Genomic DNA, 16,312 nt, shown 5'->3' with positions numbered 1-16,312 from the left:
GTGCAGGGGTTGACTGTACATACTCAGCACAAATCCTCCTCTCTCACACGTACACACCAATTGAAATTCATAACATTATTGATTCCTTAATGAGATGCATTTCAACCCCCCCCCCCACACATTTGTATAAGATTACATTGTATTGTTACAAAGCCACATACAGCAGGTGTTAAAAAAAAGTACATAAGAGTGTAAAAGGATGGCGCCATCTGCACCCGTCCATCTCTAGGCCTTCACTACCCCCTGTCGGCATTGTTTTTTTCCAAGCTGTTTGACAGGTTCTCACATGCAGCTGTTTCGGCGTTCTTCAAAGGTTGAAGATGGCCTAACGAAGGTACTCGCCATTGGATCATGGCTCCACTTTTGGTGGCGGTTACACAACCGTGGCACTCATTCAGGAACCAAGGCTACAATAAAAGTCTTCTTGCAAATCAAAGAAGCAGGACGGGGGGGCCCCGAGAGCCCATCGGAGTAAGTTTACACATCTCACTAAGCCTACCTTCTAATCCCCCCTCATAGTGTCCGCGTCCAGGTTTTTTGCAGTGTAAAAATAGTCAAAGCACGTCCAATGAGAATGTACATTTCAATATTGGCCGCCATCTGTTTGCAGGTATGTGCCCGCCGCCATTGTGCCGCCATGTGATTTGGAGCCCGGTTTAAAAGCTTACCCAGGTCGGGCGGGGGGACAGCGTGGAGCGTTTCCCTTTCTTCCACATCTCCAGGAGCGTCCGGTGAGTATGCAGTTGTGTTGTGTGATATTCTTTTTCATCATAAAATGATTATTTTGGTCTGGTTTTTAAAGGTGGTCTCGTTTTTGCGGTGCAATATGTCTGACGGTGAGGAGGCGTCGTACGAGTGAGTACAAGACAACATGGCGGTGCGATGATATGACGGGGACATGGGTGACTAATGCCTTACTTATGTCGTGTCTGTGTTTTTTTTTTTTTTTGCAGGGAAGACCGTAAGTCCATGGTGCTATATGCAAAACGATGCATGTCGTTAGTCTGATGTATAAATGTCATTTTTGGAATATACACATATAAAAACATAAAGTCGACAAAACAGTTGAAAATCCATTTGACTCCACTCAAACATTTTCTATTAACATGACAAAAAATACTATAAGCGCTTTGCCACTCACTATCATCATCATAATGTATTTTATAAATAACAAATATAATCAAATATCCATATTGAATGAAACCGTAAACAAATATTATATGAAATAACTATTAAATGTACATTTAAGTCCCCTCCCTAATTGAAATTAATAATGATAACATATTCTATACTGTGCAGGAACAACAAAAAGGATCAAGTTAAAAAAAAAATCTTTTAAAAAGGCAGTGATGCTTATTTTCAACTATTCAGCTAGACAAAACAAGTTCGATATTTGTCTTAAGTGTAATTCCTTCTTTAGCTCCTCAGTAATCTGCGGTTGTTTGTTGTGCAACCTCAGGGTGCTTTTGAGACAGTAAAGGTCACTCACCTCTTCGGCCAGCTGTATGCCTGTGTTGTTGTTTCTTTCCTGCCACTTTATTTGCTGCTTTCCGCACTTAAGCCCGATGCTTACCGCGCCAGAGTGCTAAGCCGTTGGCTTCCCTGTGCTCCTTTGCTATTTTGTCTTGCTGCCACTGTACGGGCAGCTGTGCCTGTCCACCGTATTGACCTTTATCCCTCCATCTTGCATGTTTCAGCATTCATCAAATAATGTGACAGCGTTTTTTTTCCCAAAAAATACCTTTAATGTAAGTAAGCACTTGGAACAATATGCACGGTGTGAAAAAAAAAATATTGTGTAGACTGTTTCTATTTATCAACGCTATCTAGTGGTAATCAAACAGAATGCAACAACCTAAATTCAAATCGCCTACGACCAATTTTTTTCATCATGACAAAGGACTTCTAATATTCTCTCAAGTAACAGTCTTTATTCTTCTCTGTGGTGTGCCAAACAAACATCTATTTTCACTTTCCAGAGATATATAGAGATGAATTGTAAATGCATTGAATTCATATTTAACAATCCTAATGCACTGAATCATAAAAAAGTTCTTAAAACATTCAAAAGAACTGCACAGTTGAAACCTTTAAATCTGTGATTTTCTTAATGTATTTTATGCTTGTCACTAGAGGGAACCAGCACCCCACTTATACCAAACTTGAAGATTCACTGCCCTACTTGTTCCGCAGGGAGCACAAGTTGAACTATTTCCCAGAACCTAAGCCTGAAAAGGTACAATGGCCACCTTATTTGCTCCATGCACCTGCGTCCAAGAGATTGAATTACCACACCAGTGCAACTGTTGCAGGAAAATAGACCGTAACGGAAGGCAGCACCACTGTCAAGAATCTCGGCTCATTGCACTGATCGCGATGGACACGCTTCTATTTTTCTTGTCATCATCCAAATAATCACGCTGCTTTGTTTGCTGCTAACTTTCATGCTTGCTTTGCCCAGAAGAGGAGGAAGAGGAAGAGGTTGCAGAGGAGGAGGTGGTAGATGGAGGTAGATCTACACAAGCCAGTCTCCACCGACTACAAATAAATGCCACTTAGGCACAGCTTAATTCATTTGATTCATTAATTTAACCACATCATCCCCACCATAAAGTAAGTACCTATCAAGATACCATACGAGTATGTACAGACTGCTGGACGCATTAAGATGCATGGAGAAAGCGTCTCCAAACGTTTGAGGGGGTCTGCACCTGTAGACGGTTTTTAACCAGTGGTTTTTTGACCTTCTATAGATGGCGGAGAGGAACACGAAGAAGGTAAGGAGAAATAACCATATCACAAGGTGTATTTTTTATTGCCCATACTCAAACATTTTTTCCATTTTTTATTTTATTGTCAAAGATGGCAAGAGGAAATCAAAGTAAGTGTGTTTGGTGTGTTTGTGTACAAATGAGTACTGTATGCTGTAGTTGGATTGCTAGAATTTTACAATGAAATATTCATATATGTATATATTTGGTTATTACAGGATTTACTACTAAATTGCTTCATGTATATTCTATATATATGTATTCTATGTATATTTTATATATATTACTATTTTTGGGGAACATATTAAACATATCAAAATTATTCTTCTATTTTTTTTGCTGCTTATCATTTGTGGTCAGGCCTGGTTTTGTCCCCTGTTTGGCTGCCCCCAAAATTCCAGAAGGGGAAAAAGTGGACTTTGACGTGAGTTGAACTTATTGATGGCACTTTTCTAATGACCCTAATTTGATTGATTGATTGATTGACGTCTTTCAGGACATTCACCGCAAGCGTATGGAGAAAGACCTGACGGAGCTCCAGACACTGATCGAGGATCACTTTGAGAAGCGCAAGAAGGAGGAAGAGGAACTCCTCAGCCTCACCGACCGCATTGTGAGGCTTCCCGTCGCAGTATGTATGTTGTCATCAACCAACACGCTTCCATTGCTCTCCTTTGGGACTTTTTAGGAGAAACGCCGGTCGGAGAGAGCCGAGCAAATGAAGATCAGAGCGGAGAGGGAAAAAGAACGACAGAACAAAATGGCCGTAAGTCCAGTCTGTCAAACTCTGCCTTTTTGGTTTGGAAATAACCTCAAAAGAGTCACTGGGATTATTAATTGACACTGATTATTTCAATTGGGGGGGGGGGGGGGGGGGACGGAACATATGTTGTATTTTCTCAGGAAGACAAAGCAAGGAAGGAGGAAGAAGAGGCCAAGAAGAAAGCCGATGATGATGCCCGGAAGAAGATGATCCTGAGCAACCTGAGCTTCACCGGCTATAAAGTAACACATCATTATATCGTATTATCCTGATTCGGACATATATTGGGTGTTCCTAATCATTTGGTTGGGTTCCGTCAGACACAGACAGGACCCAAGCGACAAACGGAGCGAGAGAAGAAGAAGAAGATCCTCAACGATCGTCGCAAGGAGTTAAACATTGATCACTTGAGGGAGGACAAACTCAGGTGGAGATGTGGAAATCAATCAATCGATCAATCAATGTATACAGTATATGCTCGTGTCTATGCAGGGAAAAAGCCGATGAATTGACGGAATGGTTGCGCCAGCTGGAGGCAGAGAAGTTTGAACTTCAGTACAAATACATGAAGCAGAAATATGAGGTAATTGGATAAGGAATCATTTTATTGTTTTAATCCTCTGCCATGTCTTATCTTATCTTATACTACCCCCAGGTGGTCAAGGTAGGCACATCAGAACGAGCAGTTTGTTATGATTTTTAATTTTAATGAATTATGCCATTGTTTTATTTTGATTGCTATTTCTTCTTTTTTGGCATCTCCATTCATTACAATACGACAAGATGACGTTACAGGCGATGAGTTACGAGGGTGGTCAAATTTAACTGTAATAAATTCATTAGTATGTAGTATGGTTCTGATCTTATCTGTACTATTTTATGCATTATTAAACTGCCATTAATTGACTGCACAAACCCAGGTGACTGTGCTGAGGAACCGCGTCAGTGACCATCAGAAAATGTAAGTACAATCAATATAGTCGACAGATGCTCAATGGATCTTATATCCAAATAAACAATGTGGAGGGGGGGGGGGGGGTCTTAAAAAGGCAGCCTGTCCCAAAGCAGCTGCAAAGGTCTGCTGCCAGCCTGCTAAGTGGGCAACGTGAGGGCTTAAGTAGGACAAAAAGGTGCTTCAAGTGGGGGGGTGGGGGAGAGATGAGGTACAACAGCTGGGAGATCTTAAGTGCAACACGATCATTTGGCGACCCCACCGCCATCTAAATCACGCTGGACTCCCCCCTCAGACCACTCATACACTGACTATTTAGCCCAGAGCTTACTTAGCTATGAGGTCATTTGTTGCAATGCAGAATTGGTACGGACATAAAAATGGGTGCCCCAAAGTGACTGAGGATCAGAAGGCTATAAAAAATAGAATCTTTGCTAAAAATGAAAATAGGTTGTCAACTGGAATGTTAGGGAGCTCAGCATATTTAGCAAGGCATGCCAACATTGTCCTGGTTCGCTTATTTGGTTGCTTGACATTTGACATATGTTGCCATGTCACAATTGGTAGGGGACTGCAGAAAACTCAAAAGTTAAGATAGGACGAGTGGAGATAAGTCTTTTTTCCAGTTTGGTATTACAGAAAGCAACTCCCAACTCTGTTTAGGAATCTTGTTTTAGGAAATCCGATCTTATCTTGAGTTAGGAATCCTAAGTAAGCGATCTAAACATCTATGATTGACTTCCATGTCTGTTAAGCAAGTGATGCAACATTGTGTCTCTTGAAGTGCAGTCACAACAAACTAGGGGGATGGATGATGGTGTAGTGGTACACTCACTTGTCTGGTGTGCAGGCACCATGAGTTTGACTCCCGCATATGACGGCGTGCATGTGCGTGCATGTGCGTGCATGTGCGTGCATGTGCGTGCATGTGCGTGCATGTGCGTGCATGTGCGTGCATGTGCGTGCATCTGCGTGACCCCCCCCCCCACACACACACACACACACACACACATAAAAACAATGACTACCTAGCCGAGCGTGAGAGAGGTAAAGATAGAGAGACAGAAACTAAGTATGGATGGCACCACTCAACAGTGTAGAGCTTAGAATTTCAAGCCGGACAACCAACAATACACAACAAAAGTTCCTCAACTCAGTATTTTGCTACTTGCTTGTCAGTGACGTTGTAGAAGCAATGACCACAGACTCTGCAGTGCCATAATATTAAAAATAGGATGACTTACCCGAAATCACGGAGATCATAACGTCGTTGCCAATGAGCCCCAAGGAATCTCCTTCCACAATCATGTCTTGCCACGCTGTCCAACATTTTACGCGTAGTTTAAGGAATGTACTTTAAATAAACAAAATAAAACGGATGCATGAGAGCACTAACGGAACGTGCGTAGCCTACATCTTTTTTTTTTGCATAACCTGCATCTTGCATGCTGTATTCAACTCTCATTTAATTGTTTGCAGCCTACCCAACTCCTCCTAAAGTAGTGTCGGCTCCACCTAGAGTAGGGGATGAATATAACGACATTGCCTACCCTCACCCATTTAATGCGCTCCCTGATCTCTGCTTATTTTAACTTTGCTTTTTTGACAGTTCAAAGGGCAGAAGGAGCAAACGAGGCCCGAGGAAGTAAAAACAATACAGATATCATAAGTTGCCTTACTTTAAAAAAAAATGTCATCATAATTGTGAAATATAGTGCATACATGAATAAAAGACCCTTTGTGTCTCCATTTCTTTCGCTTGTGGGACCTAAAGACAACAACATCAAGATGCTTTTTATAGGCTGCATCCATGCAGACTCTTCTATTTGTACGAGTGCACCAATGTGTTTTAAATAAAGCCTCATAAATCGTAAACATCATCTGTGAGCCCACGGGCGCCTCAAAAATAAGTCAAAGGTTAAGAGATCAGCCAGGTGTGCAGAGTAAAGAGACGTGTTTGTTTTTTTTTTTCCTGTAAACCAGACAAGTGCAAAAAAGAAACATAGTTTTTGTTCTTTTGGTATGCATATGCGGTCACGCCCAAACAGCCACTCTACGAGACACCCTGGGAAAATCTTCAAGTAGAAAAACTCCCGGGTTCAGTGGATGCAAGAAATGCAAAGCTGCTATCAAATATGAGGTCCTTTCTTCAACTGTAATTTTACCTCCTTAGATGTTTTTGATTGAAATAGCTGTTAGCAAAATCAACAAATGAATATCTTCAGTTTTTTGACCCTGGAAACTTTATTGACATTTTTTTTTTTTTTAAACAATCACTCACCAATACAACTTTAGAGTTTAAGAACACAAAATGAAATGAGAAAGGTTGTCGGCACACACAGAGCGACGGGCCCCCTGCGTCTTAGTCGATCACTTGCACCGACTTGTGGGCCGCCGTGGTGACGTCATTGACGAACGATGACTTATTCATCCCTTGCTGCAGGACAAAAAGACAAAATCAGTGCAACCTCTGCAGAAAGCCTCCTATGCAACCTGCGCTACCACATTTCTGGAAACTTAATCTAGGCAGCTGTTTCTCACAAATACCAATGAGAGGCGTGGAAGCTGGGAGCCCAACTCACCCTCTTTAGGAGGTTCTGGATGTCCTTGTCAGACCATAGCTGGTAGAGAAACACTGATGCCGACTTGCTGGATTTGGGAAAATATCTAAGGGATCAAGCGCAAATGTTTTTCCTTGCTTAACAATCAAAAGTCACCAAAGGCTCGATTTTTTTTTTTTTTTTTTACTCGCCTGTTGTCGCTGAGCTCCTTCAGTGAGTTGATCAAGCCACCATTTAGCAGGCGCTTGGCGCTCTCGGGCTCCTTGGCCACCAGGAAGTTGGCAGTCTGGCACGCCAAGGCCAGCGTGTCATCAGACTCGTTGCCCTCCTTGGTGCCAGCGGCCAGGATGCCCAGGAGTTCAGGCAACACTTTGCGAGCTGCCACGACAAAATGTCAAGCTTGTAGATTGTCGGTTCAGCATTTTTTGTATTAGCCTTCACAGTGGATCCTTTTCTTTTTTTTTGTAGGAATTCCTACTAAATTGTAAATTGGCACTGATGAGATTTCTCACCCAAGATGCCTTGCAGGTTGGGGTTCTTGCTGAAGTTCCGCATCAAGGCCACTGCGTTCCTCTGCAGGGTGACTTTGTCTGACTTTAAAAGCGGGGTGATTACTTGTAGGCCATCCAGTTTTTGCACCACAGTCTGGCTCATGACGTTGGAAACCTAAACACAACTTGTTTTGTTTGTACATTTTTTTGTTCCATTCTCATCATAAAAAATTGATTTAAAAACGTGAGCTAGCGATAAACCGCAATGAGGGAGGACACTAAATGTTCAATACGATCGGTCGGGCCCTTACGATGCCTTCCTTGGCTGTGAGGTTCTGCAGAGCTCCACAGCAGGCCTCCTGAGTTTCATCTCGATGACTCGAGCCCAATAAGGTCAAGTAGTTCTGCAAGGTTTTGGAGTGGATGAGCCAGCCGGCCCCAGTCGGGTTGGGGTCCTCCACCACTGGGAAATCAAAGTAGTGCTGAACACAGAGGGGGAAGTTTGTCATTGGATGAGATGATTCTGTGGACAAATCTGAGCCTTACTTTATTGTCTGAGCCTTTGCTGGGTGGACTGAAACAGGTGATGGGCCCGGCGTCCTCCTGACTGTCTACGGGGCCGACGGGCTTAGCCAGCGCCGTGATGCGATTGAACAAGGCCGGGGCCTCGGCCTCCAGCTCAAAGGTGAGGTTGTGCAGAATGCATGCGCAGTTCTCCACGCACTGTTTGGAAAAACGCTCATTTAAATCAGACCATTATCTTGTTGTATTTGGTGTGTTGACTTTTTCCATCTAATTTCATCACCTTATCATCTGTCCTGCCAGCATCCACGCAGTCTTGAATGTAAGCGACCAGGGAGTCCACCAAACCTCGACATTTCCTCATGGTCTGTCGGTTGCTCTGCTTTGCACTGCTAAGGTTTCTATTACAATCCCAAAAAAAAAAAAACACACATTCATGAATTAGCTCTTCCACACCGTTATGTCACTTCTCTGGATTTTTTCATCCCAAATATTACTGAACATACATGCCAAAAGGTGAAATTGTGTAAAGTGCTAATGTCTGCCAGAGTGTAAGAATCTTATTGAGCCTTGTGGCCTAGATAAGGAAAAGGTGATTTGCTGGCGTTGCATAATCTAACTACGGAATAGTCATTAGATTAGAAGCACGTGTTGATGCTTTATGATCCTCTTTGCGTTAAATGCATTGCCGTCATTTTTGCAACAAAATGGTTTATTGGAGAAAGTGCTTTACTGCAGGCAGCTGGTGGCGTGAAAGAAGGATTCAGGATCGGGCCCGCTGGCTGTGCCCCGCTCTGGGCTTGTGGTGTAAGGCAGGATGACGCGCTCCATTAGGACTGGAAGCGTGCTCTTGAGCAGGTCCGTCTTCAGGCTGTTAGCAGACGACAAATTCCATAGAAGACCTGAGGGGGGGGGGGGGGGGGGGCATATCAATCACATCGCTGCCTAAAATATTCAACAGAGGACATGGAAAGTATTCACAGCGCTTGACTTTTTCACGTTTTATCGTTCGCCTACTTTCCGGAAAAACAGTTGTTTGTATTGAAACCTAACACCATTTGGAATTGCTGCCTTGTGATAGCCAGGAAGGATCAAATATGTGTTCTACCGGTGAGCTGCCTCTGGATCTCAGTGGAGTCAGTTTCACGGAGCAGATCCACAGCAGACGCAATGCCGCCACAATGTTGGATCTCCTCCTTGTTGTCGTTGTTCTTGAAGGCCAGGTTGCGCAGGGCGGCCGAGGCCGTCTGGCTCAGAGCCGGATTCGAGCTGTTTAGCAGCGCCACCAGAGGAGGAATCCCCTTATGCTTCAGCACCTGGTGTACAAGATTTAATCATCCATGCATCTATTGGGCTTGTTCTCATTAGGTCCAGATGATTTATGAGGATGAGCGCTAGGATTATTGAGTGACTCATTCTTCGTCTTTTCCCCGTGTTGGGCAACTCACTTAACAATGTGAACTTTGAAGCTATAGCGCTAATCTCCAAGCGAGTGAGATAAGTTACCTCTTCCTTCGCTTTGTCATCAACAAAGGTGTTGTGCTGAATGTAAGAGGCTCCGCAGAGTTGGTATTTGATGTCCTCGTTGGACAGGAATTCCACAGCCTCCTTCATGGTGATGTCAGCCATCGCACTGTTTCCGCTTGACCTGCGAGTACAAGAACGAAGTTTGTTTCATATTTCTCCTCAACTCCAAACCGAACCCATGGATGTTGTGTAGCGAACAATGAAGAATCACACACTTACCCAGAATCCCCTTTGCTGGGAAGTTTGCTCTGCTTGGTGAGACTGTCATCAATCATAGGCTTGAACTGTGTTTTACTGACGTCAAGCGGACTGGTCCGGAATTTCTGAGTGTTGCCAATGAACTGCCCGCCGCCGCTGCGCATCTCCGTCCTGTAGGTACTGCGGTTGGAGAGGAGCCTCTGCGGAGGCTCCCTGCTTTTGGGGAGGGAGCGCTGCCAGTTCTGGTCAGGCTTGTCGCGGGCCATCCAGCCCACGGGAGTGGAGCCGAACTCGTAGCGACGGTGAAAAGTGTTGGTGGTCTTGGCAGCGCCGCTAATTGTGTTGTTGAATGACTGGCGGTTGAGGCTTTTCTCAACAAGGAGCTGTAGGGATGAAACAGGAGAACAATTCTATTGCATTTCCATGCATTTGGATATCAGACCTAACATATGGAGAATGATCCATCTCAACTACTACTAACTCAACCAACCATACGACCCATAAGTATGTGAACCATAATAGTTCTTTACTAATCATAACGAACCCAAAGCTAACCCTACCCCCACTGTGACCCTATCAATACTGAACCCTATACGAACCCTAACCGACCCATAAAAAAATAAATAACCGTAAAGCCTGACCCCCCCCCAACAGAAAACTAGATGTACTCACAGTTTTTTGTTGACCATTCCCAAAGAAGACATTTCCTTTCGACATGCTGGACTCGAACATTTCATCACCGAAAGGGCCTAAAGTGAAAAAGAAAAATAATTACGCAGATTTATGACCTCAAAGTCATTATCGCTGGAGTTCAAAGCTCTTGGAACTAATCAGAGGAGTAACGTTCCTAAATGACACAATTGGCAGGGGAGGGCAGATCTAAAGATTCTCAGAGAAGTTTATACTGGAAAGTAAGGGTGCGCGCAGTTCAAAATGAGGATAGTATTTTAATTAGGGAGCAATTTGAAAAACCTGTTTGCTCATAGTTACAATGGCTGGATTCAACAATACAAAACTGTAACATACTGTCTCAATCATGCTATCTTATTATTCTGTATTATGATGACATATTACAATACTTTCTCACAAGCAGGCTTTATGGATGGTTATACTATACTATGAATTGTAAACCCTCCATCTTACATCACAGCCAAACAGTCTCATAGAGGTCATAGTATTGGAGAGTTTATGGTTACTATTTTATGACTTTTATGGGACCCACCTTCAATACACCAATTGGTCACACAACTATGAGCAGACGCACACAATTATTATATTTTTCCTTGTGTAAAATAAAAACGGTTGTTTGACTGCAGAGCATACACGATGAAAATGTTAACCCAAATTAACAATATTTACAGAATTGTAATCGCAAAAATAAAATGACAGCAATACATTAACATATTGATAGTGCGTGTATATATAATGTGGTAGTAGTATCTACACTGTCATGAAAATATCACAAAAAATAAGCTACAAAAAGATTATTATAAGACTGTTATAAAAAGGTGCCAACCCGAGATTAGTATGAAATGTTATGTACAACAAAACTTGACTGCAGTTTTACATCAAACAAATAAAGTAGTAAAACATTACAGCAACCTATTAACTGTGAAAACTGTGGGTGCCAAAATTCATGAAATAAAATGTGATTTATGGACTGATAACGCAATGAGTAATATCAGAAGGGCATTATGACCTTCTGATTGAAATCCAAATGAATGCTTGACGCATTGGAAAATTATGCAATTAAAGTGTTGACAGCAAAAAAAAAAAAACTAAATTCATAAGCTCTGTGTTATTAGCACAATTGGCACAAGTTTATGCAACACTGAACAAATGACTTTTTATGTTCTTACTGGTCGGAGACAAAGAGGTTGAGCCAGTCCTGCTGCTGCTGGAGTGCCTGGACCTGGTCCTCTGCACGCTCTGCACCTGCTCCAGGACGCGCTGCTCTCCGGAACGGTACTGTTGGTGCGCCGAGGGCAAGGCCAGAGAAGTGTCGTCCACGGGGGCGATGGACAGGGCCGATTTCAGCGGATGGGCGCCGGCCATCGTTCCGAGGCTCTAGCGACGCGGGGATGAATGAGTCAGTCGAGTCGGGCAGTTTGTCGGGCCGGGAAGTAAAGGAAAGGGAGGGATGGCGCACCTTCGCCAGACCGCACCCTATTTGACAAGCACTAAGTTGGACTTTTTTTTGCGGGGGGGTGTGTCTACATTGCAAGGGCGCACCTGGTTTACCAGTTTCACCTGCTGGAAGACAAGTGTAAGACAGTATTTTTAAAAAAAAAAGGAGGATCAGCCAAAATAAATGGCTGCTTAAAAAAAACTTTTATTCTATACCAATATAAATGACATGACATCAGTACGTGTCAATAATCAGTAAAATGAAAGTAGTAGTGATCTTTAGTATGTTTTCATAATCATGCAAAGAAAGCACAATACCAAATGGAATGGATCATTTATTCATTTTTTTTGTTTTGCTCTGAAAGCTTAACACAGTAAAATAACTTCGGTGTGGCTCAGCCATGTGTACTAACTAGTCGGTCCCGAAGGAAATTGATCAACTAACACTAAGTGCACTGCACTCTAATAATTCAAATGAAATGATACAACCATTAACATATCTTTTCAGGATTCAAATCAAGGAAGATGACTTTGTGGTATAAAAGCCAGAGAAAGTTTTTTTTCCTCAACAAACAATTGACAATTCCTTCTGAGAGTGAAATGTTTTGGGATTAAAGCTACAAGAGTGTTCTATAAGGGAGTGTGCTCAATGGAGTGAGTGAATGTTCAAGTAGATTTAGTAAACACACTAATATGTGGTCCCCCTCAAAGTGCTGGGTGGGCGGAATGAAAGTTGCACTGATGCCTTTTAAGAACACGGCCACTTTGCACTATATTAGCAGTACAGCACATTTCATAACATTTCACAGTGACGCTGGAGTGAGCACAAGGAGCATAAAACGATTCCAAAGCATTCAATTAAGGTTAGCTTTCGATATGGTGCTTGTGTGTTGTCTTCATGATTGGCTGAATTTTAAAGCACTTCACTATTTTGCAAAAGTTCTGATACTTCAGTCAAGAAATAGGTTCAACCGTGTGGTACAGAAAATGAATGGCTAAGATTTCAACAGGCTCATTACTCCTCAGCAGTGAACACGTCGCTGGGCTTAGGATCCAAGGCTTGGGGCTTGGTCGCGGGGAAGCCCCGCAGTTTCTCCTGCAGGCCGCCCATGGCCAGCCTCATCTGGTCCTCGCTGCCCTGCAGGGACTTGAGTTCCATGGTGTAGAAGATGAAGAGCAGCGAAGTGCACAGCAGGATGGCCAAGCACAGCCCCACCAGCAGGTAAAAGGAGGTGAGCGGGAAGGCCTGCTCCACCCCCAGCGTGAGCCAGGGCACGGCCGCGATTGCCAGCTCCAGCAGGAGCAGGGCCAGGCCCATGGCCGCCGTGCGGCCTGCCGTGTAGCGCATCCGCTCGGCGCAGTGCACGCCCACTTTCACCTCGGTGCGGGCCTCCGTCAATATGTCCACAAGTCGGGCCACCTCCCCTGAGGACAAGTTGCGTTTTGAATGACTTGTCCAAGAATGACTGTATCAATTCAATCAACACATATCCATCCTTCCGTCCACAGCACGGTACACAATTGGGGCAATTCATTTTGCAAAGAGGCCACATGAGAAACGAGAAATTCTTATCAAGGGCCAAGCCAACACGCTAACGTCCACTTGTCTGTCAAGAGCTCAGAAATATACCTCCTTCACAGTCGCGACTGCTCGACCGAAGGTCCCCGCCGGCTTCACTCGGCGCGAGCGTGAACTCGGCCGTGAGAGCCTCGTGGTCCGAGTAGGGAAAAGCCTGTCCCGGGACGGAGCCTTTGGTGGTGCGCATGGACACGCACTTGATGTCAGCTTTGCAAGAACCCTACACGCGAGAAACAGAGTTGAGAAAAATGGAAAACTGTTATTTTTGACACGGGGAGAAGGGAATATTTGATCCACCTTGAAGAGGATGTAGTCGATTCTGATGCCTTTCTCAAAGGGAGCGATCACCTTCTGGCTGATGAAGGGATTGTCCAGTATCAGAGTCAGACCCTCTTCACATCCCTAAAACATACAACTCATCAATAGAATACAGCCAGCAACAAATATAATGTCTTCAATTAGCTGAAAGCCACCACCTTGATTTTGAAAGCAAGCAAATCACTGATCCTTTACCGTATCTCAAAACCTACGTCAAAGTTATCAGTCTCCGCGTAGGCGTCTCGCAGTTCCGTGTAGGTCGTCAGCAGCCGGTTGCCGAGGTCCTGAGGGTGCATGTTGAGGTCGCCGCCGAGGACCACCACGTCGGCACCGGCGGCTGTGTGGCTAGAAAAGTAACAGTTCAAATTGTCAACAACATTAGTATGCACGCTACACTTTTACACGATAAGGGAGATGACAGTACCGGATGAACTGCTGCAGTTCCCAGGCCTGGACCACCCGGTGAGGCAGATAAGCGTCCCTCTCCCGACAGTACTCAGCGTGCAGCTGCAATGACAGATTGAACATCCGTAAACTCATGCAGTGTATCTTGGGATGTTCTGAGGCCGGCCACATACGTGAGTTAGGTAGAAGTTGGCGGTCAGCGCGCCGATGTTCAGGACGGCCAGTCCCACTGCCTTGCCTCCAAACCAGTCCCCGTGGTGAGCCTGATGATTGCAGTTTAGTTCCGAGGTGTAAAATCCAGATCCCGCTTTAGCTATAAATTTGCATTGTTAATACTTACCATGTATGGGTAGCCATTGAGGGAATAGCGGTAAAGAAACGTGTCTTGGATTCTGTACTTGGAGAAAATAGCCAATCCACTGCCGATAACCCCGCTGGGGGGAGGGGGGGAAAAGGTGAGCCATTAGAAGATATTTCACTGGAATTTCTTTGTTCAATTAAATGAACAAATAGCCAAGATTAGATTCTTGGTATGCAGGTTAAGAGAGAATTAAAGAGCCTTAATCCTTCAGTCGCTTCCATTTAGGAGTTGGATCAAAGCGCTCCAGCACATCAGAGGCCTTTTGGATATTTTGCAAGAGGATTACACCCTGAAACATGTTACCTCTTAAAGTAATGTGAGTGAACGTGGCTAGCGGCCAGTTTCTTTCTCAGGAACAGGTAGTCTTTTTCACTCCACACCTGGAGAACGGAAAAGCAATGCGAGACTTGAAATGAGCACGACCTGCACCTTTTTGCAGGTAAAATGCTCCCAATACAAGCAGAAACTTTCTCACTTCTTGGAGGAGGACCACGTCGTGCTCTTCTTGGAGCAGCATGTCGCCGATCATGGCGTACCGCCGAGAGCAATGCTTGCTCAGGTAGCGCACCCCCCTGACAAACAAAAACACCAGCGTAATGTCAACTATGCAGTCACTGATACATATGTACGAGTGCTCGCACTGACCAGCAGTTGAGAGAGAAGACGCGGATGCTGACAGAGTCCTTGTGATCCATGATGGTGGCGCATCAGCTCCTAATTCAGAAAGATGTCAAGTGTCACACAAACGCAAATCAGCTCACTGTGTGGTTGGCCTTTGGCCTAAAGTCAACTGATACAGACTCATGGGTTTAGAAAAGCCACACACACAGATCATGTATTTAAATGGCCAGCGAGTGTGTAAAAAGCTGACCAGGCAGGCAGAGCTTTGGTCACGCGCTGTTTGTCCTGAAAAAGGAGAAATGCTTTTGTGGAGGAAAAAAACAAAACATGCCTGGTTGTGTGTATCTATGGGTGATTTTTTTTTTTTTTTTTTTTTTAATTCTACCTGGGATGCTGTGCAACTTAGAATGAATTGTGGTTTATTTAGAGCGTGCATGGGCAACCTGATGAGATTTTCTACTCACTGGGACTTCTTTTGGCTACAACAACAGTCCATTTATCTGACTTTCCATGAAGCAAAAGCGGTCTTTATTTCAAATGGCACACAATGCATTAACTTTAAAACGAGAGCAGAGCTGCATGCTAGCTTTAGCGTGTTTATTAATTTAGTTGACATAAGTTCACCTGAAGGTGGTTTTGAAGGGTTATTAAAGGCTTACAGAGGGTCTTTGGTTTTCTTATTTTTTGGGGTTAACTCACCTGGACGAGCTGTTTGCAGATCAGGCTCAGTGTGGGTTCTCACAGTCGCTCGGGTCCAGAATACTTCCTGGGGCTACCGACCAGCTAAGTCGACCGAAAGTAGCCCACTTACGTCGTCAGAGTTGTTGTTCTTACTTCATGATGGTTAAATGCAACATCGCATCGCAAGGCTCTCAGCTACGCAGCTTTGCTTAGCAAAGTGTAAACACAGCGCATGAAAGACGTGAAACGTTTGATTACGTGTGACGTCATTTGGGCGCACGATACATCCAATTCAATACTCATCGCCTCGCCCAAAAAATAAAACACAAAGTTGATGTTGATTACAGTTTTAATGTATATTATATAGTTTATATCACAGGCCCATTGAGGGTTGATCAAAATACCGATTTGGATTTTAATTTACGGGTGCTGACT

The 16,312-nt window shown here is 44.0% G+C and overlaps 3 protein-coding genes and 1 long non-coding RNA gene across 4 annotated transcripts; 2 read left to right on the top strand and 2 right to left on the bottom strand.

Annotated features, from left to right (window-relative positions):
- The first annotated feature begins 243 nt into the window (after positions 1 to 243).
- LOC147048731 (uncharacterized) lies at positions 244 to 1,669 on the top strand. Its single transcript, XR_015067538.1, has 4 exons — positions 244 to 471; positions 611 to 731; positions 803 to 855; positions 954 to 1,669. It is a non-coding gene; the product is annotated as an uncharacterized LOC147048731 (long non-coding RNA).
- A 614-nt stretch (positions 1,670 to 2,283) lies between these two features.
- On the top strand, positions 2,284 to 6,235 carry tnnt2b (troponin T type 2b (cardiac)). The gene is made up of 11 exons (XM_085923488.1): positions 2,284 to 2,509; positions 2,754 to 2,777; positions 2,863 to 2,881; positions 3,132 to 3,195; positions 3,268 to 3,384; positions 3,460 to 3,537; positions 3,675 to 3,776; positions 3,855 to 3,961; positions 4,027 to 4,117; positions 4,455 to 4,495; positions 6,096 to 6,235. The coding sequence occupies exons 5-11, from the start codon at positions 3,286 to 3,288 to the stop codon at positions 6,133 to 6,135; spliced, it is 558 nt and encodes a 185-aa protein (XP_085779614.1). The 5' UTR covers positions 2,284 to 2,509; positions 2,754 to 2,777; positions 2,863 to 2,881; positions 3,132 to 3,195; positions 3,268 to 3,285; the 3' UTR covers positions 6,136 to 6,235.
- A 491-nt stretch (positions 6,236 to 6,726) lies between these two features.
- Positions 6,727 to 11,991, bottom strand: LOC147048729 (plakophilin-1-like). The gene is made up of 13 exons (XM_085924273.1): positions 11,645 to 11,991; positions 10,458 to 10,534; positions 9,807 to 10,168; positions 9,567 to 9,708; positions 9,169 to 9,376; positions 8,794 to 8,962; positions 8,344 to 8,461; positions 8,085 to 8,261; positions 7,850 to 8,020; positions 7,560 to 7,713; positions 7,239 to 7,425; positions 7,069 to 7,153; positions 6,727 to 6,923 (listed from the first exon to the last, which is right to left on the bottom strand). The coding sequence occupies exons 1-13, from the start codon at positions 11,838 to 11,840 to the stop codon at positions 6,849 to 6,851; spliced, it is 2,121 nt and encodes a 706-aa protein (XP_085780399.1). The 5' UTR covers positions 11,841 to 11,991; the 3' UTR covers positions 6,727 to 6,848.
- Positions 11,992 to 12,174: 183 nt separating this feature from the next.
- Positions 12,175 to 16,279, bottom strand: smpd2b (sphingomyelin phosphodiesterase 2b). Its single transcript, XM_085925193.1, has 11 exons — positions 15,896 to 16,279; positions 15,221 to 15,289; positions 15,051 to 15,147; positions 14,879 to 14,955; positions 14,555 to 14,648; positions 14,388 to 14,477; positions 14,234 to 14,316; positions 14,022 to 14,154; positions 13,789 to 13,893; positions 13,543 to 13,711; positions 12,175 to 13,337 (listed from the first exon to the last, which is right to left on the bottom strand). Exons 2-11 carry the CDS (start codon positions 15,268 to 15,270, stop codon positions 12,928 to 12,930), a joined length of 1,308 nt encoding a protein of 435 aa, XP_085781319.1. The 5' UTR covers positions 15,271 to 15,289; positions 15,896 to 16,279; the 3' UTR covers positions 12,175 to 12,927.
- Between the last annotated feature and the right edge of the window lie 33 nt (positions 16,280 to 16,312).

The sequence above is a fragment of the Syngnathus leptorhynchus genome, chromosome 11 (genome assembly GCF_054491065.1).
Source record: "Syngnathus leptorhynchus isolate UIUO chromosome 11, UIUO_Slep, whole genome shotgun sequence".
NCBI classification, from domain to species: Eukaryota; Metazoa; Chordata; class Actinopteri; order Syngnathiformes; family Syngnathidae; genus Syngnathus; species Syngnathus leptorhynchus.
This window is presented reverse-complemented; position numbering and strand designations above follow the sequence as displayed.